We start from the raw sequence: 25,995 nt of genomic DNA on the forward strand, positions 1-25,995 counted from the left end.
TAAAAAATGAACAAAAAATATTTTTTAAAAAATGCCAATATGATATGCTCTTTAAAGAAAAAAGTGATGCTTAAAGACTCATACATTTTTAACTTGTTAGTGAAAAATAAGTTTGTTACTCTACATCTAATTTTTGGAATCTTTCATTTATCCCTATACTATTGACCTTTAGTCAGTGTATAAATGTTACCTAAGTGCACTTCTTTTTAGTTTTTTTGAAGTAGGGTCTCACTCTAGTCCAAGCTGGCCTGAAATTCACTATGTAGTCCCAGGCTGGCATTGAATTCAGAGCAATCCTCCTACATCTGCCTCTTGAGTGCTGGGATTAAGAGCATACCCGGCTCCTATGTGCATTTGTTTTTCAATGCAAACTATACTTTAGACACAGAGAACTATATTAATGACCAAAGATTGCTGGCCTACATTTAAAGATTCTTATTTGCCTCTAATTTTTGTTGTTGTTGTTTGAGGTAGGGTCTCGCTCTAGCTCAAGCTGACCTGGAATTCACTGAGTCATCTCAGAGTGGTCTCAAACTCATGGCGATCCTCCTACCTACCTCTGCCTCCCAAGTGCTGGGATTAAAGGCATGCACAACCATGCCCAACCCTTCTAATTTTTTTTTAAATCCTCAAATTAGGAGAGAACAAAAACAACAATTTGCTTGATGATATCTAGAAGTGATATTCTTTGGAATTTTTAAAATTTTTTATTTGCACATGCATGGGGGTGGGGATGCTAGGGTCTCTTATTGCTAAATGAACAGCAGATACATGTGCCACTTTTTCTGTCTGGTTTTTATGTGAGTGGGTGGGAAATTAAACCCAGGCCAGCAGGCTTTGCAAGCAAAGCCTTTAACCACTAAGTAACCTCCCCAGCCCCTATTCTTTTGAATTTTAAGTCTTTTAAAATATTTGGAAAAGACAAAGGAATGATTTAAAATAGCATTTCCCAACTTTAACACTTTTGACACACTAGGCCAGACAATCCTTTACTGTGGGAGGCGATCTTGTGCATCTGGCAACATATCTATCTCTACTCAGTGATGCCAGTCATAGCATCTCACCCAGCATCTCAGACATTGCCTATTGCCCCCTGTGGAGGACAAAAGGTCAGGTTTTGTTAGAGAGCTATTGTAAACTGGTAGAAGACAAAGCCCAAAGTTAGATGTTTCCAACCATAGACATAGACATAGACATACCCATCTGGTTTTATCCATTATCTCAAAGATTCTCCCAAGCTTTGCTCTTTCTTAATGGAATAATTTTCTCAAAGCAGAAATAACACTCCAGAGACAATAAGATAATTTTATTTTGCTGTCCAGTTATTTTCTTAAAAAAATTTAATGCTTGACAAAATAAAACAAATTTTTAGTACCATAGAAACCTTCTGACATGTACAGTGACTGATTACTACCATGTACAACTTCAAAAACAAATGTCTCCAGCGCCAAGTCAAGTCATGGTGAACATCCCAACCACAGTCAAGGTGCAGGAAATTTCCTGGGTGGCCAATGTTTTCCTTGGCTTGAAAAAAATCATACAGTTAAAAAATATAAATAAGACCTTCAATGAGTTGAGAATCATAAAAATGCTATCTGAAGTTCAGTCCTGTGGCCTTGGGAGTTTGCAGTCGTTTCTCAGACAGCAGCAAGCACAGTGAAACCCTGTGAATGTTCTAACTTCAGTTTTCCAGGAGAGATCCTGTCAGTTCACAGTTGATCTATCAAAAATAAAAGCTATTCCCTATTGTGGGAGAATGTGGTCTATGGTTCATAGACCATTTTTGACCAGCTCATGGACTCCATTCTCATCAATGATTAAAGGTGCATGGAATTCTTTACCAGCCACGTAACTTTCTATTCCCTAAAAGAAAGAATGAAATGAAACACGGTAAGAAAAGGGCTGTGTGTCTGTCATACAACACTGGGCCTATGTATCGGTTGTACTAAAGATTTAAAGCATGAATTTTTTAAACTGGGTTGAAATGAAGAATCTGAGTCAAATTTCTACTTGATGTACTTTGTAAACTAGACTTAATGACTGATTTATGGACCCTTTGGTTGTTTGCAGTAGTAGGGATGAAACCAGAGCCTCACACAGGCCAATTAAATGATTGTAACAGAATTTCTAAAGTCAGTAAGATGATACTCTTTCCACAATCATAAGTCAATAGTTAAGTTTCTAAGCAAGCTAGTCATCTCCTGTGCTACAACTAGATAAAAATGACAAGAATCTCCAGAAAAAATAGAATATATTCAGTACAGTAAGGACTCACAAATCCTCAGGTTTTAAAGGGAACAGTACTAAGTTATGAACAAACTATGTACTTGTAAAGAAACCTTACCTTTCATTAAAGAAACACATAATTTAGCCAAACAAACAAGGCTGATTACCGAATTTTTGGAAGCCCACTGCACTTCACTACACAGCTGAAATGACTACACATTAGAGACTTCTGTTCATTGATACAAACTTACCCGCAGGATAGACAAAAGATCTAACAGTTATCAAGAGGAATCACAACAGAGGCAGCTTCTCAGCTCCTTGCCTGAAACAGGGTCTTAGGACAGAACTACCCAAAAATGCTGTGTCTTCTCTGCAGGGAACTCCACTTCAACCTACAGCAATCCTAGAATCCCACTTTCTCTGAAATTTAACTGATAAATGACTATATATTTATGGGTACAATGTGGTGTTTCAATGAATGCATATATTGTAATCCACTTCTGGCTAATCAGCAGATTCATCTCTTCAAGTACTTACCACTTATTTGTGTTGGAAACATTTAGAAGCCATTTTCAGCTATTTGGAAATATGTATTTTGTAAAAGAGCAGGGGAAAAAGTGAAGCAAACTTACTTCTCCAGCATAAGAGATGAGGGGAGAGATTTCACACTGGATTGGTACATCATTGGCATCCTTCAAGCTAAGAAAGAAAAAAAAAAGCGCACGCACACATATATACATATATACAAACACATATGTGAAGATTCTGCTTCCCATATAACTTGCCTGTGAGAAAATACAGACCATAATTTTCTGTTGTTTTTTTTTTTAATTTTTGTTTGTTTGTTTGTTTTATCAAGGTAGGGTCTCACTCTAGCCCAAGCTGACCTGGAATTTATTGTGTACTTCAAGGATGACTTTGAACTCACAGTGATTCTCCTACCTCTGCCTCCTGAATGCTAAAGGCATGCGCCACCACACCCAGCCTTAGATCATAATTTTCTGAGAAGCTATCAGGTACAAAGATTCTCCTAGTTGAACAAAGAACGGATCATTAAATACCTCAAGTTAAGTTCTCATAGTCAGACGACTTGGACATTGCCAGTGACAACTGCTAGTTCTTTGCACACTATCTATCCCCTTACATAATCTCACTTACTTGTTACCATTTCTAATTACATAAAATTGATAAAGGGATCAGGTATATACTATATGCCAGACCCACTGCTAGACACCTTGAATGCTTCTGGTTTCATTTGAATCCTCACCAAGCACAATCTTGCAAGTCAGATACTGAATGCTGACAAACATTTTAAATATTTTATTTGTTTATTTGCAAAGAGAGAGAGAATATGAATATGGATACACCAGGGCCTCTAGTCACTGCAAACAAACTATAGATGCATGCACCACTTTGTGCATCTGGCTTCACTTGGGTACTGAGGAGTTGAACCCAGGTCATTAGGCTTCACAGGTAAGCACCTTAACTGCTGAGCCATCCCTCTAACCCTGACAAACATTTTAGAGCCACACTATCCAATACAGTAGCCAACAGTCATGTGAGCTGATAAAACTAAAAATAATGACAATTTCTTTAATTACACATTTAAGCTTGTTCATCTGTCATAGCAATCACATTCCCAGTGCTCAGTAGCCATGAGTAGCTAACAACTAGAAAACTGTACATCACAGTAATATAAGACTTCCCTCCCTGCAGGAGAGCCTGTTGACAGTATTTTTAAATTATTCCCCAGAACATGATTTTGGTACAATCTAAATCTCTATTAGCTAAGTTAATTTATGTCTCCAAGTACTTGTTTCCAACGTATGAGGTCAGACAGCACTAGGATAAGGGCAAGGCCAAAGTCACCGTTTGCTTAACTCCATATCATAATCTAGTATTTACAGACACTTGCAATTCTGAACTTCTGGATTCGTTAACATATCAATAAATAATGTTTTCTTTCTATTTTCTGTCCTTGGATACCTATGGTATTTCCCTTTTAAAGACTCTTAACAATAATATAGAAAAAAAATCTAGCCTTTTGTAGCCTCAAGTCATAGTCTTTCTCTCCAAGTACATTGTCTCAAGCTTTGTGAAGCCAGTAAGATCAAGAGGCTCCTGATGCCAGACACAACCCAATCTCTCTGAATCTAAACAGAACCACTGAGTGGTTCTCAAAGCACTCTATATGATATCTCAGCTTACTTCAAACTACTACTTGTTAAGGAGTAAAGACAGAGCAGTCATCATCAAACACAGAACCAGAGTTTATTGGTAAATTAGCCCAACAGCATAACTAGCCCCTAATTCTTCACCAAGCATCTTTTTGGTAGCTAAGACAGTAAATTAAGAATAAGAATTTTTAAGTCATGTGGGACTGGGCATGGTAGCACAGGACTTTAATCCCAGCACTTCGAAGACAGAGGTAGAAGGATTGCCATGAGTTCAAGGCCAACCTGAGACTACATAGTGAATTCCAGGTCAGCTTGGGCTACAGAGAAACCCTACCTCAAAAACAAACAAACATAATAAAACATCATATTATCAAGACCCAGCATCCTTGCTTCCAGTTTTTCATAGTATCTCCATGTGGTTTCTCTCTTGTACATAAAATATTTCCTTTTCTCATTTTCAAGTAGTCCTTTTCAACTCTCTGTAGGAAACCTTAACGCTGAAGATTTAATTTTTCCTAAGTCCATGATATCATCTGGGAACAATCTTTAATTTCAGTTTAATTATTCTACAAATAGCAAAAATTAAAAATGGGAAGAACACCAAATAAAACAATTCAGATTAGGAATTAAGAAACATTTAAACTGTCAGTGTCTTAACTGAGTTTATATGCCTTCAATTTATAAAACCCCATTTTTTGAGTTAAAAGCTATGATGCGATGACAAGGAAATTTAGGGTAAAAACATAAAAGTAGGTTGCTTCTACATGTTAATCCTTTTCTTTATAGAATCCAGAGCCTATGTAAAATAGCAAGAGTGCTACCACTGAGCCACATCCCCAGCCTTCTGCATATTAAAAGTAACAGATGAAGCCGGGTGTGGTGGTGTACACCTTTAATCCCAGCACTTGGGAGGCAGAGGTACAAGGATCGCCGTGAGTTCAAGGCCACCCTGACACTACATAGTGAATTCCAGGTCAGCCTGGGCCAGAGTGAGACCCCACCTCGAAAAAACAAAACAAAACAAAAAATAATAATAAAGTAACAGAAGAGACAGAAGATGGCAGTGGGCTCTGCTCCCAGGTTCCCATGCCGTAAGTAGCAACAGTCATCTATGGCTCCTAGAAGAAGCTAAGTGGATCACCAAGACCCCTTTCCTCGTCTGCAGCACCATATCTCAGAGACACAGACATTCACAAGAACTTGTCTACAGGGTGACAATGAATGGCATGGCAGGAAAAAGCACATGGATGAGATTGTCATCAGAGCAACTCTTTCTGAGGCTAACTTCTATCTCAAGATCCTTTCTGTACCTGTTTCCCCAATTACATGACAAAACTCAAAACTAAACATAGTAACTTAAGTACAGCAACCGTCCTTGTAACATGTCATTAATGGCTTTTTAAAGTCAGAATCAGATAAGAAAGGCTATGTGTCTTTTCTAGCAAATTATGACCTGCTGTTAAAGACAAAAAATACATGCTTTGAATCCAACAATTCACAATAATTAAAGCTCACTGACTAGCTGGGCACGGGTGCATGCCTGTAATACCAGCACTTGGAAACTTGAAGCAAGAGAATCGAGAGCTCCAGGCCAGCCTGGGCCACATAGTAAGACTTTTCTTAAAACAACAACAAAAAGGCCAAAAAACCCAGTCACTCAAAAGGTGAGATGCTAGTGTGCAAATGAAAAGAAAAGAGGTGCTTTCTCCTTGTTAGGAGCTGCTGAACAGTATGTCAGGATCCAGTTCAGAAAGACATGCTTTCAGAATGTCATTTTTATCTAGCTCATGTTTATGCTAAAAGGTACTGGGATCCAAACTGTTCCCTCGGTCCTATGACCTACTCTGATCCTATCTAGCACCTGGAAAGCTGTCACTGTGGGCTCAAACATCCACACTCCAGTTCTTTAGTAAGCATGCTCCCCACTTCCTTCATGCACCAAGAGTCTGAGTTAGTTTTACCCAGATAGGCACCTGCCACCAGGAAAGCAGCGCACCCCCACCAGAGCTGCAATCACCCTCCCTCCAGACCCCGAAAGGCAGAGCACTAAACTACAATGCCAGTTAGTATGGAGGGAAGCACAGCCCCATCACCATGCACTGCAGGCAGGCTGGTATATTTACTTGTGATTGACATCAGATGTGATGGTCTCTGACCTTCCATTTGTAGCACTGCTATGTAGGAATAAATAAGCATTAATGGGAATGGAAACAAATCAAACTGTAACAATGAAGTGGAGCTGCAAAATAGTCTTGATTAAATGGCATGTCTGTATGGTAAATCATAAACGTAGCACAAGATACCTTAGGCATTAAGAAAAACAAAACAACTCAGTGGTCAAAGACGAAGCATGACAATGGGACATGTCATGGAACAAGCTTGTGGACACCTATTCTAAGTGGCCTTACACTAAGAACACATAAACACCACCCTTGTGAAAGAGTTTTGGCGGGTTAGCCCCACTGCCCAACGCCCTATCATCCGCTGAGGCTTTCTAGCATTGTTGTTAATGTAGCCAAACACCCCTTAAGAATGAAAATTAAATGCAGGCCACTTCACTTAAGTATGCCAACACCAGAAGACGTAGAAAGGGAAATTCCAGGTGCCAATGAAGTTTTATCATAAAATGAAGGATTTGGGTTAAAAGTGCTCTATCTCAAATTTGAAAAGCTACAAGTGCCTTCTTTTTTAACTTCAGAAGTCAAAAACATCTCTAAAGTTTGAGTATCAGGGAACATAACTGTCACCCGTTTCCTTTCATGGCACCTTCACTGGTACGTGCTACCATGAAGAGCACAGGCCTCCAGCTCATGGGCAGCCTGCAGCAGGCGAGGCTCTTGGCGGGTGTCAGAGATGACGGGTGGCAGCGGCAGTCTCTCTGGCTGAGGAATATGCCTGTACTTGCCTGTGATACGGTGTGCTGCCAGTGGTTTCAACCACACAGCACAATGCACACACTACTTTCTGACCATTACTTTGCAGGAATTATTTCAGTGACATCATGGGGATGTTTCTAAAGTCAAAAAACAAAGAAAGAAAAAGGAGATCTAGAAGAGTCTCCTCTTTGGGAAAGCAATCATTCCAGAGTAATCGGCAAGGCTGTGGTTATTTCACAACAGGAACTACCCACGCAGCAGTACTTCAGAGAAGGAAAGAGCTAGGGCTACATCAGTGAACACCAAGAACACTCTTATGCCAAAAAGAGAAAACACAGAGATACTGACTTACCGGGGAATTGCTGGGAGGCGAGAGCCATTTTCATCTATGAAGTGGCCCCCCGCATTGAGGACCCAGCAGTGATGAAGGGACAGCAGAGCATGCCTGGCAGTAGTAGGGTTGTCCTTCCCATTCTGACTGTCCGCATTCTTGAGCGGGGAGAACTCATCTTCCCGTAACACTTCATACACCACGAACTTCCTAGAGTGGAACCACACACAGACTTCATTTTTATGAAGTAAATCTGCCTACACAGCTTCTGACTCCTCCCAACATGCCTAAGCCTTTGGGATTCAATGACGGGGTTTCTTCATCAAATTTCAAATGACTTATAAATAATGTAATGCTTATTCTCAGTCCCAAGAAAGTTGGAATTTTCTTCTCCAGAGCAAAATGAAAAATAATTTCTACTCTCAACTATGAAACTCTTCATTTTAGATGAGAAATGTTAATGCACAAAGATCACACTAGTATCTGCTTTGAGCAGAAGGGATGGTGAGAAGCATGTGGGAAGCCAGACGTGGGGGCAAAACCTGTAATCCCAGCATTGAGGAGGTGAAGGCAGGAGGCCAGAAAGGAGTGCAAGCTCCTCCTTATACACAGCAAGCTCAAGGCCAATCTGGGCACACATGAAACACTGTCTCAAAATAAAAGGAAAAAGGGAGAGGAGAAAGTGCAGGAAAGGGGAAGGGACTGGACATGGCTCTATGAGAATACTCTACTATAGCTAATGTCTTGCCTGAATTTGCATATTGGCCATGTTCTGAAATATACATCTCCACATTCAACATGATTTTTATGGAATCTAAAACTGCAGGGCTGGCCAGGCATGGTGGCACATGCCTTTAATCCTAGCACTCAGGAGGCAGAGGTAGGAGGACTGTCATGAGTTCAAGGCCACCCTGAGACTATACAGTAAATTCCAGGTCAGACTGGGCTAGAGTGAGACCCTACTTCGAACCAAAAAAAGGGAGGGGGCTGGAAAAATGTCTCAGCAATTAAAGGCTCTTGCTTGCAAAGCCTGCCAAGCCTGGATTTAATTCCCCAGTACCCATGTAAACCCAGATAAACAAGGTGGCAATGCATCTGGAGGCTGTTTGCAGTGGCTGGAGGCCCTGTGTACCCATTCTCTCTCTTACTCTGTCTCTCTCTCTCTCTGCTTGCAAATACACACACACACACACACACACACACACACACACACACATTTATTTCTTGGTTAACAGAGTAAAAAGCAACATTTCAAGGCATGCATTTAATATTAATGGTGATGTTCAAAGCATACTTTGCAAACTGGAAGATGTCAAAGACAAATTTTTCCATCTTTATTCCATTCGGTTTATCTGGCTTAATTAACTGTCCCTGCGAATCCACATACGGAATCTTCTTTTGAGCTACATGGTGTTGCAACTGAGGTTCAAAAACACTAAGAGAGAAAGAAAGATAGGATCACTTTCTAGATTGAAAATACCAGAAAAAAAAAATCTGGTAATACTCAAGTAGACATCAATAACCAGAACTAAGACCTTCCAAGTTAAGAATTAAACCTTAGTTCAAACATAGATTTAGTCATAATTTTCCCTAAAATGTCAAATAATGTCTTCCATGCTAAAAAAAAAAAAAAATACAAGCACACACAAAACTAGATGTAGTTGTTTATACCTATAATACTAGCACCTGGGAGGTAGGAAGATCACCATGATAATGTCAGCTGGGGCTATATATTAAGTTTGAGGATCAGCTTAAGCTATGCACACATGCACACAGAGCGAGCTTACACTAATACTTCTCCTCCACCACTTCATATGTTCTATAAAATGCTCTCTTTGCTTACCCTTCCCGCAATCTGTCCATGCACAGGACAGAAGGGCACTACAAGTTACTGCAGATGAATTAGACAGCACGGTGAAAGAGAACTATCTTAGAACCGGGGTTAGTAGTCTAATAAAACTTAGCCAGGCTGATCTAGGCACTCTACACTGTGTACATGCACTAAAATATCACACTGTAAGCAGGCGTGGTGGTACAGGCCTTTAGTCCCAGCATTCGGGAGGTTGAGGCAGGAGGATCACCCTGAGTTTAGGGCCAGGTTGGAACTACAGAGCAAGTTCCAAGTCCACCTGAGATGTAGTAAGACCCCAACTCAAATATAAATATCAGTATCTGTATCTATCTACCTACACATATATATAGAGACACACACATACACTGTACCCCATAAGTATATGAAACTATCATCAATCAAAAACAAAAATCTGTTTAAAAAGTAGGTAGTCTTCTTGAATGTCTGAAATACCAAGTGAATTTATCATGAAAATGTCCTGGTGGATGAAACAGCTCTCATTTTACACTGTGAGCACATCATGCTGATTTCCATCCTAGCCTCAAGTCCTCTTTTCTTTACTCCTTCATGCTGGCCTGGGAGTCAGCTGCATTAGAAGTACGTGGGCAGCTTTGTAAAACACAGATGCACTGGATCTACCTCAAACATCTGACGCAGTTGGCATAGAGCTCTCAGAAGTAAAGCATTCCACCTCTTAACCCCAGCACATAGCCAGGGCACTGGCAGGGTGAGAAAAGGGAAAGCCCACTTTGGACAGCAGTTCCTGCGCTGGAGAAGACCTCCTTCCAAGTCCTACTCTATGATGAATCATGAAAAACCACAATGTGAGGTACATGTCCCTTTGATAAGTGACAATCAAGAAAGAATTCTGTGGGACATGGACCTGGGTGCCTACCTACCTCCCAGGAGCCTCAATTTCTAACTAACATTAAAGCAGTTTTAAAGGTCTCTATCTTGTTCGTACTTGACAACATCTCTCAGAAATGGTACGGTGAAGAAATGATTGGCAATGTTTCCAGCATTGAACAGCAGACGTCCATCTGAGCTTCGTTTCTGAGCTGTTGCCAGAGAAATCTCACTATATTCTACCACCTGGTATACTCCGTCCACTCGGCAAACCACTCCAACTGGTTCTGTGGGGTTCGTTTTCTCTACCACCTGCCCACAAAAAGACAACAACAGAAGAAGAAATTTAGTGAAATGCTCCTTTGGAGATTTGCCATTGTCAGAGCCTACGTGTGCAATTCTGCTTATATCATTTTAAAGTATTAATTCAAATAGAATCTCTACCTGTAGAAAACTGAATATATTTTCTTTGACAAACTACTTTCCAGTTGGAAATGAGGCACATCATAGGCTTCCCATTCATCACATAAGCAAACCAGGGCAGAAATATTGTTACATACATGTAGCCCAGAGGAAGCCACACAGGAACCTATGCCCAAAATAACTTGTATTTTTTGTTTGACTACCATTAATCATATTCAAGAACTTTAAGAATTAATGAATTTTTTTTCTGAGATTCACAAAACAAAAATATCTAAGGCATTTTGTCTCATTTTATATGACCCAGAACATTACTTCATTTGAAAAAAGAAAACTCTTGTTTCTTCAATGCTTGACTAGTTTTTATGAGACTTAGGTAGGGAGTAGGAGGATTAAAGCAGGCAGGTCACAGCTTCTACTTGAACTCTAATCAGAAAAATCTGGGCTGGAGAGATGGCCCAACAGCTAAAGACCTGTTGGCCCAGGGGCAATTCCCCAGTACCTATGTAAAGCTTGATGCACAAAGTGGCACATGAGTCTGGAATATGTGTCCAGAAACACGGGTCCTGGTGTGCTCCTCTCTCTCTCCCTCTCAAATAGATTTAAAAAATATTCATTTTGTATGCCACATTTTATTTGAAGTAAAAGATTCCATGCCTTTAAAACATTCGAAAACCAGCAATTTGATTATTTAACAACGGCTCTGGGCTGATGGAAGACCTAGAAGAAAAATGTGTAGCAAAGTCAAAGGAAAAAAAGAGAAGAATATTCAATTTTAAAAAGCACTCTTAGGCTGGAGAGATGGCTTAGTGGTTAAGGTGCTTGCATATGAAGCCTAAGAACCCAAGTTCAATTCCCCAATGCCCACATAAGCCAGATGCACAAGGTAGCACATGTGTCTGGAGGTTGTCTGCAGTGTCTTGAGCCCCCAGCACACCCAATTTACTCTCACTCTCTCTCTCTCATAAATAAATAAATAATAAATAAATAAAATATGTTCTCAAAAATCATTCAGGTGATTCTGACATGCCAACACCCTAATCCTAATGTTTCTGATCCAGGTCAAATATTTAAAAGAAAATTATGAAATAACTCTATGTAATGCACTCATATAAAATCAGAGTTTAAGCTAGGCGTGGTAGCTCATGCCTGCTGTGATCTCAACACTTACGAAGCTTAGCAGGAACATGTTGAGTTCAAGGCCAGTCTGGTTACCAAGTGAGTGAGTTCTAGGACAAAGTGAGACCCTCTAAATGAATGTTCAGATGTAATGAAGGAGCACACAGCCAATACAAATATCAACTAAGGAGCTGCATAACGGCTCAGTTGGTAAAGCACTTACCACACAAGTGACAGGGCTTGAGCCCCAGCCCCTATGTAAATGCCGTGTACACCTATAATGCCAGCACTTGGGAGGTAAAGACAGGAGGATCCTTGGGGCAAACTTACTAGCTAGACTAGCCAAATTGGTAAATTTTAGGTTCAGTAAGAGACTCTGTCTCAATAAATAAAGTGGAGAGTGACTGAAGACACTTAATGACAACTTCTGACCTCCAAACCTATGCAGATACATACACATGTGCCCACACACACATATACAAGCAAATAATCAAATTATGAATATCCAAAGGTACCGTTCTGCTTGCCCTGTCCAATTAACTATGTGCCATGCTTCAGAGAATTTTTAACTGTCCCCAGTTTGAAAAATATAACTTAGGCAGAATGAAATTCTATCATAAAACTTAAATTTTTGTCTCAGTAACTGATTTCTTTAAAATACACAGCCATTCCCAGTTTCTTCCAGACACTAACACCACTATTGAGGACTTTGTTGGCAAAGCAGTTAGAGACACGGGCCCTGAGTCTAGCTCAATGGGGCAAGGCTTCTAGACATGTAGTGCCTGTGTAGTCGCACTGTTTGCCACCCTGAAAGGGGCACAGTATTCAATGAAAAGAAACATTTCACCAAAAAAAGTAGACTGAACTAGAAGGAAACATACAACCAAATGGTTTAAACCAATCACATTTGCAATTCTCGTCTTTTGATCTATCACCACTTTTCCTTTCCCATATTCTACAATGAGTAACTCACTAGACAGGGAGTTTTGCCCTTTAAAAACAATGCACACAAGGCTTACAGTACTCACACACCCAACCACCCAGGGAATGCCTAGAACCCCAACACTTGGGAGGCCGAGATAGGAGGACTGCTGTAAGTTCAAGGCCAACCTGAGACTACATAGTGAATTCCAGGTCAGCCTGGGCTAGAACAAGACCCTACCTCAAAAAACCAAATTAAAAAAATAAAAAAGAAGATCTTGAAATGTTAGAAACTGTTTCTCTGCCCCTACCCTCGGCCTTCTGTGTGCTGAGAATGCAGATGTCACTACCATACCTGGCTAGCTGCCCCCTATTGTGTTAGAAAATCAAGGTATTAAAATTACATGCTTTGAAACAGCTGAACTAGGAAGTAATTCAGAGTATGGTAGTAAAACTCTTCATAGTACTTCTGTAACAGAGCCCTAAGTTTGATGCAACGTATCTTTAATGGAGTGAGAGCTGTGAGAAGTCTTAGAGAAGGGTAGTTCACAAAAGCACAAGCCAAGAAGTTAGGCACTATTGTTAGTGAGTATTCTGCAGTCAAATGCTCTACCGCTAAGCTACCCCCCCAATAGTGGGTATTCTGGAAAGCATCACTGTAACACAGTTCTACTTGGGTACTGGAGAATGAAACCGGGGTCATTAGGCTTTGTAGGCAAGTGACTTAACCACTGAGCCTTCTCTCTAGCTTGAGAAATAATGTCTTTGCAATACAAAATCTCTAACCAAGAAGAATGTCTCTTAAAGAAGATCTCCTTTAAAAGATTTTTTTTTTAAATTTATTTGTAAGGAGGAAGAGAGAATGGGCACACCAGGGCCTCCTGCCACTGTAAACACAGTTGTTCACTAACACTTTTTTTTAAAGTTTTTATTTTTTAGTGCTGAGGACCAAATCCAGGGCCTTGTGCTTGATAAACAAGTACTCATCCACTAAGCTAAATCCCAACCCCTCATGAACACTCTTGACATGTTTTACAAATGCCTCCAAGAGCTTACAATGCCAGTTCTATCTATCACACTCTTATACATACACATCTTTGGCTGATCCATCCAATCCCTTGCATCTGTTTTTCTAGTCTGTTCTAGTACACTTCCACTTGCTATTTATAATTCATTTTAAATTGTTTTTGGCTTATTTTTAATTTATTTATTTGAAAGTGACAGAGAGAGAAGGAGGCAGATAGAGAGAGAGAAAGAAAGAATGTGCGTGCCAGGGCCTCCAGCCACTACAAACAAACTCCAGACACATGCGCCCCCTTGTGCATCTGGCTAATGTGGGTCCTGGGGAATGGAGCCTCGAACCGGGGTCCTTAGGCTTCACAGGCAAGCACTTAACTGCTAAGCCATCTCTCCAGCCCTTAAATTCATTTTAATACCTGAAAAGACTTGTCCAATCTACCTTCCCTCCTTATCATCACCCTTTCTCCATTTTCTTGCCCATCTTTCCATGTTTATTCTAAATTTTGCAGTTTTGCAAACTTCCCACTAACAGTCTGAGATTTTGATTTAATTGTATTACACCTTACTTGGCAAGATTGGACACCTATAAAACCATCCATAAAGTAACATCACTATTTTTAAGTCTTCTGAAATGTTTTTAAGGTTTCTCATGTTTTCTGATCATCTATTTATAAATATACTGCAATATTTTACCTGCTTCCACAAAGGTATCACCATTATCTATCTATGCAAATAAAAAAATGTGGACAGATATAGTGGCGCATGCCTCTAATCCCAGCACTTAGGAGGAAGGGGTAGGAGGATCACTGTGAGCTTGAGGTCAGGCTGGGACTACATAGTGAATTCCAGGACAGCCTGGGATAGAGAGAGACCCTACCTCAGGAAAAAAAAAAAAAAAAAAAAATGTGTACCATAAGCCCTAGGGAGAAAACTACTACTGTTGTCTGGTTAAATTGATGTATTATGCCCACTAAACTGCACTCTAAATACTTATGTCTACACCCATATACTAATGCTATTCTCACTTTTGGTTAGAGAAGTTTCTCTTTTAAAATGACAGTGACCGCTAGGGTGACTCAAAATTCACCAGTGTGCTGAGAAGAAGTAACAGTGGAGTGCTCCACACTAAGTGAGGCTTCTCTATCACACCCTCCAAGGCTCAAGGACCATTGCAGAAGAGATGGTGGGAAGAATCTAAGAGCCAAAGGAATAGGAAGACTGCTTACAATGCTGATCTCCAGAGAGAAAGTGGCCATGGTATTCACGACTTCATAGTGGCTGATGCTACCTACACAAGACCTGCATAATACAGGGGGGCGGGGGGGGGGGAATGATGACATCAAAATAGGAAAGAGACTAGTTGGAATGAAGGGATTCCGTTGAGGGGGGATTTGGGAGGAGGAAAAGAATATTGTCTGTATTTATGGAAGTTGTCAATAAAACACATGGAAAAGAACAATGCCTACACACACACTCACGTACAAATCTGTAAGCAACAACAATGCCAAGGACCAAGTCATACATGGCTCGTTCCACCAGCCTCTTTTCACCCTAATATCAATAGATTTATGGCCAGTCCAGCAGTCATTTAATATTTTAACTCCTTATCCATAACTTCATATTTTTCTCTTATTCAGAGTATCATGAGATGCTTTGTTAAATGTCCTACTGAAGTCTAAAGCTGCTATTTCTGCCATAATCCCCTTGCCTACTACTCCAGTTAACTGTTAACATGAAAAAATTGGTTCATCTATTTAAACACAACATGATACTAATCAGTGTATCCTAGATATACTGGTAAGCATTCATTCATTGTCTCCTCACACCAGCCTCACATACGCTGAAAGCTTACATTTTTGTATCCAAGGCTGGCTTCAGCTTAGCTATGTAGCTGAGGATGAAGGGTGACCCTGAGTTTCTTATACTCCTGCCTCCATCTCCTAAGTGCTAGGATTGCATGTGTGTAACACCATGCCTGGCTTATAAGGTGCTGGGAACCGAACCCAGCACCTTGTGCACACTAGGTAAGCACTCAACCCACTAACCCATGTACCCAGTCTCTTTAAATTCTTACTTCTTGTTAAATTCTTACTGGGTTGTTAGACCTTACTTCTAGAACCAAGTGTTTCCAGTTAAAGGGAGGAAAAGCAAATGTAGGACAGTTAAGGTTAAAGGAATAAAAAATTCTAAATATTCTAATTACCTTAATTAATAATCCTAGTTTGACAGTTTAAAGATTCACTACAACTATGAAAGCATTACCTTTGCCCCACAGTCTGCTCCTTTCTGAATGCAAAATCCAATGAACCGTGGGTCTGCCACTTTCACCAGAATGTTGTCCACACAGTAGACATGAATGCTCCAAATGCCTCTTTGCTCCATATCTTCCACAATGTTCTGGGCTGCAAGAGCCCGATAGAGGCCACCATTGCCATCTGCAAAATAAAATAGCCAGCGGAGCACACCATAACCCTCTGTAAGAGTAACTCGAAGACTGTTCAGGATTTTCAAGCTAGACTGGAATTCTCTGAAAAACAGTTCCCCATTACAGAACCAAGAAAAGTGAATATGCATAAGGAAATGTTCAGGTGCCAAAAAGATATATGATTTTGAAAGCATTTAGTGTTAAGTACACACAGAAAACATTAGTGTAGGCCCAGGAAACCCCAAAGACCATATTTTACTCAGCCTCTTTTAATAATTTAGCCTATAACATATTGTATAATATAAATCATTTCAGAAAATTTCAAGCTTCATTAGTACTTACATGATTCATATTAGTGCTGTATTTATTGCAGCAAAACCAACAATTTTACCTCTCAAACAACCATATGAGCACTTTATGCCAAACTGTTAAGAAACCATGAAGGCTTATTGCGATTTAAACAAAATACAAGTAAAAGCCTCTTTTCACACCATTTCGAGTGCTACTTTAATGTATTTCTTCACTCAGCAACCTTGACTATTATTAAAATGATTCAACAAACATGGTGGTGCATGCCTTTAATCCCAGCACTTGGGAGGCAGAGGTAGGAGGATCACCATGAGTTTGAGGCTACCCTGAGACTACATAGTGAATTCCAGATCAGCATGGGCCAGAGTGACAACCTACCTTGAAAAAAAATTAGACAATTTCCCAAAACATAGCTAATAATAAATAGTAAACTTTTATATTAGTAAAAAAGTATTTTTTAAATATTTTATTTGCAAGCAGAGAGACAAAGAGAAAGAGAGAAAAAATGGGCACACTAAGCAGCCACTGCAAACTAACTCCAGAGGCATATGTCACTTTGTGCATCAGGCTTTACATGGGTACTGGGGAATTGAACCTGGGTTGTTAATCTTTGTGGACAAGCATCTTAACCACTGAGCTATCTCTCCAGCCCAAAAGGAGTATATTTTAAAAGAAATTCAGATGAAATGCAAGTCTGTATATGGAGATTGCCAGTGTTAATATTATGTATTCCTGGGCTGGAGAGATGGCTTAGCGGTTAAGCGCTTGCCTGTGAAGCCTAAGGACCCCGGTTCGAGGCTCGGTTCCCCAGGTCCCACGTTAGCCAGATGCACAAGGGGGCGCACGCGTCTGGAGTTCATTTGCAGAGGCTGGAAGCCCTGGCGCGCCCATTCTCTCTCTCTCCCTCTGTCTTTCTCTCTGTGTCTGTCGCTCTCAAATAAATTAAAAAAAAAAAAATATTATGTATTCCTTCTGGCCTTTCCCCCAAGCACAGTGCACACAGACAGGAATGAGGTGGCAGGTTTATTTTCAAAGCTGAGATTTGGTCTGTGACTGCACACGCAGTACACGGTCCAGCTCTGCTCAGAGCCACCAGCAAACTGCAATGTGCAACCACTACCGAGAATATACAGCATAGTGGGCCCTGATCACACGCTGTATATGCTGCTCCTAACAGTGTTCTCTGCACCTACTAAAAAGATTTCCTTTTACCATTTAGTGTCTCTAAAACATCATTTTAATACTATTAAGAGATAATGATAATCTGAGCATGATGGCACATGCCTTTAAGATCAGCACTCAAGAGGCAGAGATAGGAGGATCACTGTGAGTTCGAGGCCAGCCTGAGACTATATAGTGAATTCCAGCTCAGCCTGGGCTAGAGCAAGACAGCAGTACCTCAAAAAAGCAAAAAGCAAAAATAAATAAATAATGACATTTATTAAACTATAATTTATTCTCTCACCCTTTTAGTTTCCAGGGCTGGGTATGGAACCCAGCATCATGTGAATGCTAGGGAAGAGATCTGTCACTGAGCAATATTCCTAACTAGTCCTCTCATTTATTAAATAGCAGATATTTTCTGGTTTTTCTTTATAATAAAGAATATACATATATAATATAAATTTTAAAAGTGTGTGTGTGTGTGTATAATACTTGGTAAAGAAACTGAATAGCCTGAATGCTACTCTAATTGTTCCCTATGGCAGACATCAACAAAAGATTAAAAATGTACCTATTCCAACAGATACTTCCATCTTTTAAATCACTGCCAAGTTGCAAAGAATAAAAAACACGTTTTTAAATTTTTACACTTTTTAAAATTTCTATTTATTTGAGAGAGAAAAGACAGAGAGAATGGGTGCGCCAGGGCCTTCAGCCAATGTAAAAGAACTCCAGATACATGTGCTACTTTGTGCATCTAGCTTATGTGGCTTCTGGGGAATCAAACCTGGGTCTTTTGGCTTTACAAGAAAGCACCTTAACCACTAAGCCATCTCTCCATCCCAATACTGACTTGTTAAACATCCAAAGCACATTAAAAAGAAAATCAAAATGAAATGATTTATGTTATCATGAAGTAAATCACCATTAAACAAAAATGAATAAATACAAACCTGGAGCCATAGAGACTTTGTTTTTCTCTTCCAAAATAATTTTCCCATCAAAACTCATTGCAGGTAGCATTCCCTGCTGAAAAAAGATGACATTTTCTTTTTTTAAACCAAAATACTTGTGCTTGATGAAGAACTCCTTTGTAGACTCCATTGTTCTACCACTGGTCATTATATACCTTCAAAAAGAAAAGGATATTTCAAAAGAAAGAAGAAGAGATTTTTTATTTATTTATTTATTTATTTTGGTTTTTCAAGGTAGGGTCTTGCTATAGCTCAGGCTGACCTGGAATTCACTATGTAGTCTCAGGGTGGCCTCAAACTCACAGTAATCCTCCTATCTCTGCCTCCCAAGTGCTGGGATTAAAGGCATGTGCCACCATGCCCAGCTTAAAAATTAAGAGTTTTTAAGCAATCATATCACATGAATTAGTGCAAAATATGTTGTTCAACTGGCTAGCCAGGCAAAATGTGGCCACTGGTGCAATAGGGGTATGAATGTTATAGGAGCAACCAGTTAATTGCTACTTGATTGGATTTAAGTCCTGCTCCACAGGAGGGAATTCATGCCAGGTACTAAAATGTTAGTCCAGAGCCTATGGCTGTGAGGTCAAAGGCCCATCAAATTGCTCTCCAAATATCTATCTATGCCCATAGATTAGTGTGCTCTACCTGGTGATCAGAGAAGCTTCTTTTAACAGAGCCTGGTGACTACTGAGGAGACTCAAGATACATCAGGGTACTGAGAATAAATGACTCTTGAGTGTTCATTACTAAATAAGACAAGTCTATCAACACAGCTCAAGACTCAGTGAGCAATGCAGAAGAGGGGCAGATAGAATATAAGAGCCAAAGGATGGAGAGGAATATTTTAGAAGAATGCCTTCACACACTAAGCAGCTGTTGCATTCATGACCTCTCAGTACTATAGTTATCTGCACAAGACGTGGATATAATATTGGGCCCATCAACATGTAGTCATGGATGATGGACAAGGGCAATAAATTTATTTATTTATTTATTTATTTATTTATTTATTTATTTAAATAAAGGATATCAAAGAAGAAGAAGAGGAACTGGTTTGAAAGAAGGAGTTCAGTGGAAGAGGTGGGGAAGATGAAAAAAGAAGGTAACAGGAGAGGATTATGATCAAAATATATTATGTGGGCTGGAGAGATGGGTTAGCGGTTAAAGGCTTGCCTGTGAAGCCTAAGGACCCCGGTTTGAGGCTCGGTTCCCCAGGTCCCATGTTAGCCAGATACACAAGGGGGCGCACGCATCTGGAGTTCATTTGCAGCGGCTGGAAGCCCTGGCGCGCCCATTCTCTCTCTCTCCCTCTATCTGTCTTTCTCTGTGTGTCTGTCGCTCTCAAACAAATAAATAAAAAATTAAAAAAATATATATATATATATATTATGTACATATAGGAAGGCTATCAATAAAGAGTGCTATCTATTTATTAAGCTCAAGAAAATCTACAAAAACACTTGTTTCTTAGTGTTGTTCCCTTTCTGGATAAGATGCATTCATAAGCTGCCTCTCAAGGAAGATTTCTTCCAGAAATTTTATCAATCCTTATGTATAAAACAAATCTAACAATATTAAATAGAATTCCTGCAACACAGAACCTGTAACTGACTTAAGTAAGCATTTAGAACCCTATGAAAGTTTATTCTGAAGTTAAAATTTCTATCCTAAATGGAAGAAAAAAGATAACTGCAACACAGTCTAAAGATCTTTTGTTTAAATATTTTTTAATTTGTTTCATTTATTTTGAGAGAGAGACAGACAGGTAGGCAGAGAGAGAGAATGGGTGTGCCAGGGCCGCTAGCTTCTGACAACAAACCCCCTTGTACATCTGGCTTATGTGGGTACTAGGGAATCAAACCTGGGTCCTAAGCCGGGCGTGGTGGCGCACGCCTTTAATCCCAGCACTCGGGAGGCAGAGGTAGGAGGATCGCCGTGAGTTCTAGGGCACCCTGAGACTACATAGTGAATTCCAGGTCAGCCTGAGCCAGAGTGAGACCCTGCCTCGAAAAACCAAAAAAAAAAAAAAAAAAAAAAAAAACCTGGGTCCTTAGACTTTGCAGGCCTTAACTGCTGAGCCATCTCTCCAGCCCTGAATATCTTTCCTATTAAAACCTGAATTACGGGCTAGAGAAATTGCTCAGAGGTTAAGGCACTTGCCTGCAAAACCTAACAACCTGAATTCAATTCCCATGTAAAACTACTTGCAAATAAATTAAAATATTAAAATAAAAAATCTGAATCAAGAGCTGGAGAGATGGCTTAGTGATGAAGGCATTTGCCTGCAAAGCCAAAGGACCTTGGTTCAATTCCCCAGGACCCACATAAGCCAGATGCACGAGGTAGGGCATGCGTCTGGAGTTCATTTGCAGGGGCTAGAGGCCTTGGTATGCCCATTCTTTCTCTGTCTCTCTCTCTCTTTCCCTCCCTCCCTCTCCCTCTCTTGCATGCTGTCAAATAGATAGATAGATAAATAAATAAATAAAATATTTTTAAAATCTGAATCAAGGCTCTGCTCACCTTCCAATTACAATTATAAAACTATAAACATATGCTATTGTTCCAAAAACTAAATTCATGCTAGAATAGTAAAAAAGAAAAAATCTATCTAAAACTACAATTACAGGGCTGGAGAGAGTTTAGCAGTTAAGGCACTCAGTTGAAAAGCCTAAGGACCTAGGTTCTACTCCCCAGTATCCACATAAGCTAGATGCACAAGGTGGCATATGCATGTGGGGTTCGTTGGCAGTAGCTAAAGTCCCTGGGGTACCCATTCTCTCTCTTTCTGTCTCTCTCTCGCTCCCCTCCCCCCTTCTCTCTCTTTCTCTCTCTATCTCCTACTTTCTCAAATAAACACAATTACAATTACAACTGCAGAGGGTTATGGCCTTACTAGAGTATCAACTATACCAAAGTCAGGAGTTTTGTCTGTTGTAATTAGTGACTAATCGCCCTTAGGAGTAAGCACTAAATTAAAAGTCACTGAGTGAATAAATAAATAAAGAAAATGGTGTATTTTGATAAGAGGTGGCTAAAGTTTCTGTAGAAGAACAGAAATTACACATTATGGAGAGATAGCAGGAGGCGAGCAAAGAAAACCCAACACAACCATGAATGCAACAGCCACTTGGTATGTGAAGACATTGTTCTAAACAGGGCTGCACATAGAACACTGGCTGCTTAGCACCCAGATTTCCCTCAGAAGCCCCCACAGGAAGCAAGATGAAAAAAAATAATAAGCGCACAGCAGGCAGTACTTGCGTTGAGAAGAACTAGAAAAGCTGGGAGATTTTAAAAGAAAAACCGGCCCACAAATCTTCACAGGAATCAGAGTCACAGACGCAACATGAACTGGAACTAACGTCTTAAGGAGGAAAAATTGTCCAAAGGGGAACTAAGGATGTCAGCTGCTTGTCCCGATGGTATTGTCTAATTCTGTACAGGCTAATGGTACAGAATGTGCACTAGGATCACAGGCTGCTGCTGGGGAAAGAGAAACCAGAAGAGCTCTTCTTGGCCACATGGGACTGAAATAATGAGATTAGGGCCTTGAGGGATGTCAAAAGCACAGCTGGTTTCCTCCTCAAAGCATGCTTCTACCCAAAACTGCTCTGGGAAAGTGACTGGAGAGAAAAACCAAAAACTTGTGAAAAGCAGAGCAGAATTTCCTGTAATCTCAAGAGTCTGTGACCAAGCAGACTAGTAGAAGCTGAGAGAACAAGTTTGACTCACAGCAGAGAAATTCAAGGAGCTTTCATCGGGGTATAGGTGGAAGCAGTGGGGGAGGAGAGAGAAACCCAGATAACCTGGTATTTAAAGACACGATTGGCTAGCCTGAGAAAGCTCACTAGGTACTCAGAGCAGACCCATACCATGCCATCATGAAATTTCAACTATTAAAGAACAAAGCCTAAATGCTTTCAGAAAGGAAAAATAGTTTGGATTCAAAATGACATTAGACTTCTAAGCAGCATTGCTAGAAACAAGAGCAATGCCTTCAAAGTTCAGAAAGAAATTGGTTTCAATCTGAAATTCTAACCTAGACAAGTTATCAGTCTTTATGAAGTTTCCAGACCAAGGTGTTACTGAGTACTGAATGATACTCCTAAGGTACTCAGTTAAGGATGTAAAAGTTAGAGATTAAAAAAAAAAAAACAAAAAAAAACAGGTGTGGTGGTGCACACCTTTAATCCCAGCACTTGAGAGGCAGAGGTAGGATCACAAAGAGTTCAAGGCCACTCTGAGACTACATAGTGAATTCCAGGTCAGCCTGAGGTAGAGTGAGACCCTACCTCAAGGAAAAAAAAAAGAGAGGGAGAGAGAGAGAGAAAGAGAGATGAGTATATCTAAGGTCCTCCATCTAGCTATAATATATATTACTTTTAACATACATAGTAAGTTATACTTCCTAAGGAAAACAATGAAAAAAATGTGTGAATATGTTTATATGAGTTTGGAAACTTAAAAAAACAGATGTCCCAACATCACCACGAGACATATCTTACCATGGAATGATACATTTGTTGCCATAACGTTTCTCAGCTAACTGCTGTAGCTTCAGGATGCGTTCTGCTTGAATCTGAAAAAGTGTCTTATGGGATGGCAAACCAACATCATACATCCCTTTGGGATATGCAACTCCAAGTCTTGTCCCTTGTCCACCAGCTAGAAGAAGAACTGCTACTTTGTTCTGGGAAATCTGGAAAAGTCCTACAGAAGAAAATACTTGTGTTACAAAATCTCTGCAATAAAAGCTCAGAGACTTAAACTTAGATCACCCAATCAAATACCCAAAAATGAATATATATGTCAATGAACTCATAAAATTTTTTTTCAGATAAATCAGGAAGCCAACAGATGTCAAAGTTTTTTTTTCAAAAGTTGGAAGGTCAAGAAAAAGATACCAAGATTTCAGAATGAATCTATTAAAATGATGAGATGCTATTAAACTACTTTGAGCTTATTATAAATAAATAACCAATAAGCACATAATACACTAGGCAAACTTTTATGAAGAAATGTCTTCAGTTAAAAGAGCAGGACATTGCTGGGCAAGGTGGCACATGGTGGCCTTTAATCCCAACACTGGGGAGGCAGAGGCAGGAGGGTCGCTGTGAGTTCAGGGCTACCCTGAGACAACATAGTGAATTATATATAGGTCAGCATGAGCTAGAGTGGGGGACCCTACCTAGAAAAAAAAAAGCAGGACATTATAATGGTTCAAAATCCAGGTTCTGAAGATAGGAAGCTAGGACCCTAACTCAAATGAGCTTTGGGAGTTACCCAAAAGAGGTTTTAAGAAATTTAGTTAGGTGCTGAAAATGTTCCAAATCTAGACTGGGTGGTAGTTATATTCATGTAAACATTTGCTTAAACATGCCATTAGGCAGTTATTGTATTTAATTATACCTTAATACAAATGTATAAAACTTTTTAAACAAATGGCCCAGCAGTAACTCAAAACAAAATGAGACTCAGACTTTTTTTTTTATTACTGATTTGGTTCTGTCTGGAATCTACTAGTTTTCTATAATAACCAATCATAATACTTAAACAAAAATATTCTTTGGCCGGGAGTGGTGGCGCACACCTTTAACCCCAGCATAGGGAGGCAGAGGTAGGAGGATCTCCGTGAGTTCAAGGCCACCCTTAGACCACATCATGAATTCCAGGTCAGCCTAAGCTAGAGTGAACCCCTACCTCAAAAAACCAAAACAATAAAAATAAAAATATTCTTTGAACCAAGACTTAATCAAGATCTCCTTTGAGTTAATGAAGGGCTGGAGGTTTAGCTCGTGGCAGAACACCTAACTAATGAGTAGGAGTCTAGCAGCAGAAAGCAGGGTAGCAGAGGGAGCTATGGAAAGACTGAGGCTCTTGGCTTCAATTATAAACAGCATCAAAATCTTGCCATTTCCTATTCTCATTTTTAAGACCCATTTTATCACTCAAAGGCAGTGAAAAGAGGCAGAGAAGTTTGTAAGGGAAAGACTTCATGGAAACTGGGTCTCTATCAAACAAGAAAAACTACACATGTTAGTTCAGGTTAAAGCAAAATATGATGCTTTGTTCTGGATATCTAAACTTCATATTTACATTAAAGTTCTTGGTAATTTTACAAATAGACCTGGCCACAAACAGTGAGTGCTTGTTTCTTCAACCGGGCTTTCCACATTTTCCTCAGCTCTCTATTTGCAGGTCTGGTCACCTTTTAACAATGCTATTGGAATTATGACCGCCAGGTATACATTTCCAGGTTGATATACTTTTACAGTTCACCTCCACTGAACTATTATGATTATAATGAGTTATAACACAATCTATATACATTTGTGATTATTAAGAAAAGGTCTCTAAATTAATTTCTTTACACTTTTGGATCTACCTTATGAGCAGACAGAGTAAAGCGAAAGGAAAGAAAGCAGTCCAAGAAGTGTCAAGGCCAGGACAATTCAAAAGCAAGCACGGCCTGGTGGTGGCGCACGTCTTTAATCCCAGCACTCAGGAGGCAGAGGTAGGTGGATCACTGTGAGTTCAAGGCCACCCTGAGACTACATAGTTAATTCCAGGTCAACCTGGGCCACAGTGAGACCCTACCTTGGAAAGCAACAACAACAAAAAAAGCGAGCATGGCTCCCGTGGTTGTCCACAGCACCAAATGAAGGGTGCACTAACAAAGGCACTCATTTGCTGAGCCATGCTCCCACAATAAGCTGCAGTGGTGAGCAAACATACGCAACACTAAAATTAGCATCTGCCTTACAACACAGAAAACACTGTTTGAACTTAAATAGGCAAATAAAATTCAGTAAGCTATTCCATTATATGGCAGTTATACATTATTTCAAACTATATGACCTATTATAAATTTCATATAGGTAACACTTCCCCTACCTGAAAATTCTTAACTGACCATAAAATATATTTAGCCCATGTGACAATCTGGACATTATGAACTTTTCATATCCTAAGGCTGGCTGGGCATGGTAGTATACTGACATCCTGGCACCTGGGGGTAGAAGCAGCAGCTGAAAGCCAGCCTGGGCTTCATAGCAAGACCCTAGCTTTAAAAATACATTTTCTTAAAGAACACAGATCCTAAAGCATCTTCAGAAATAAGAAAAAAAAAAAACTGAAAATCACATCACTGTATCATCCTTTTCATCTCTCTATTCTAGGACCCAAGAGTTAATAACATTCTTTTAAAATGTATTTTTAGAAAGAAACCAAATTAGATGCAAAATTGTAATTACAATTAAAAACTTCAGGTCCAAGTGAGAAATTTCCAGGGGTCATGCATCGTGAGCCCACAAGATTCAGAATACTTTGCTG

General features: G+C 39.8%; 1 protein-coding gene across 3 annotated transcripts in view; it reads right to left on the reverse strand.

Annotated features, from left to right (window-relative positions):
- Window positions 1-1,291: 1,291 nt before the first annotated feature.
- The window catches only part of Uap1 (UDP-N-acetylglucosamine pyrophosphorylase 1), a 39,644-nt gene continuing 14,940 nt past the window's right edge, over window positions 1,292-25,995 (reverse strand). Inside the window, exons 3-11 of one of the 3 annotated variants that reach the window (XM_045136270.1) lie at window positions 23,169-23,373; window positions 18,640-18,815; window positions 16,051-16,223; window positions 10,427-10,620; window positions 8,905-9,045; window positions 7,632-7,820; window positions 6,527-6,574; window positions 2,859-2,925; window positions 1,292-1,863 (exon numbers count right to left, since the gene is read on the reverse strand). In XM_045136270.1, the coding sequence (XP_044992205.1) occupies window positions 1,771-1,863; window positions 2,859-2,925; window positions 6,527-6,574; window positions 7,632-7,820; window positions 8,905-9,045; window positions 10,427-10,620; window positions 16,051-16,223; window positions 18,640-18,815; window positions 23,169-23,373 (1,286 nt within the window). In that variant the 3' untranslated portion in view covers window positions 1,292-1,770. Of the gene's footprint in view, window positions 1,864-2,858; window positions 2,926-6,526; window positions 6,578-7,631; window positions 7,821-8,904; window positions 9,046-10,426; window positions 10,621-16,050; window positions 16,224-18,639; window positions 18,816-23,168; window positions 23,374-25,995 lie in introns of all 3 variants that reach the window. The other 2 variants (XM_045136265.1, XM_045136275.1) reach the window with 2 other exon arrangements.

The sequence above is a fragment of the Jaculus jaculus genome, chromosome 1 (genome assembly GCF_020740685.1).
Source record: "Jaculus jaculus isolate mJacJac1 chromosome 1, mJacJac1.mat.Y.cur, whole genome shotgun sequence".
Classification (NCBI taxonomy): Eukaryota; Metazoa; Chordata; class Mammalia; order Rodentia; family Dipodidae; genus Jaculus; species Jaculus jaculus.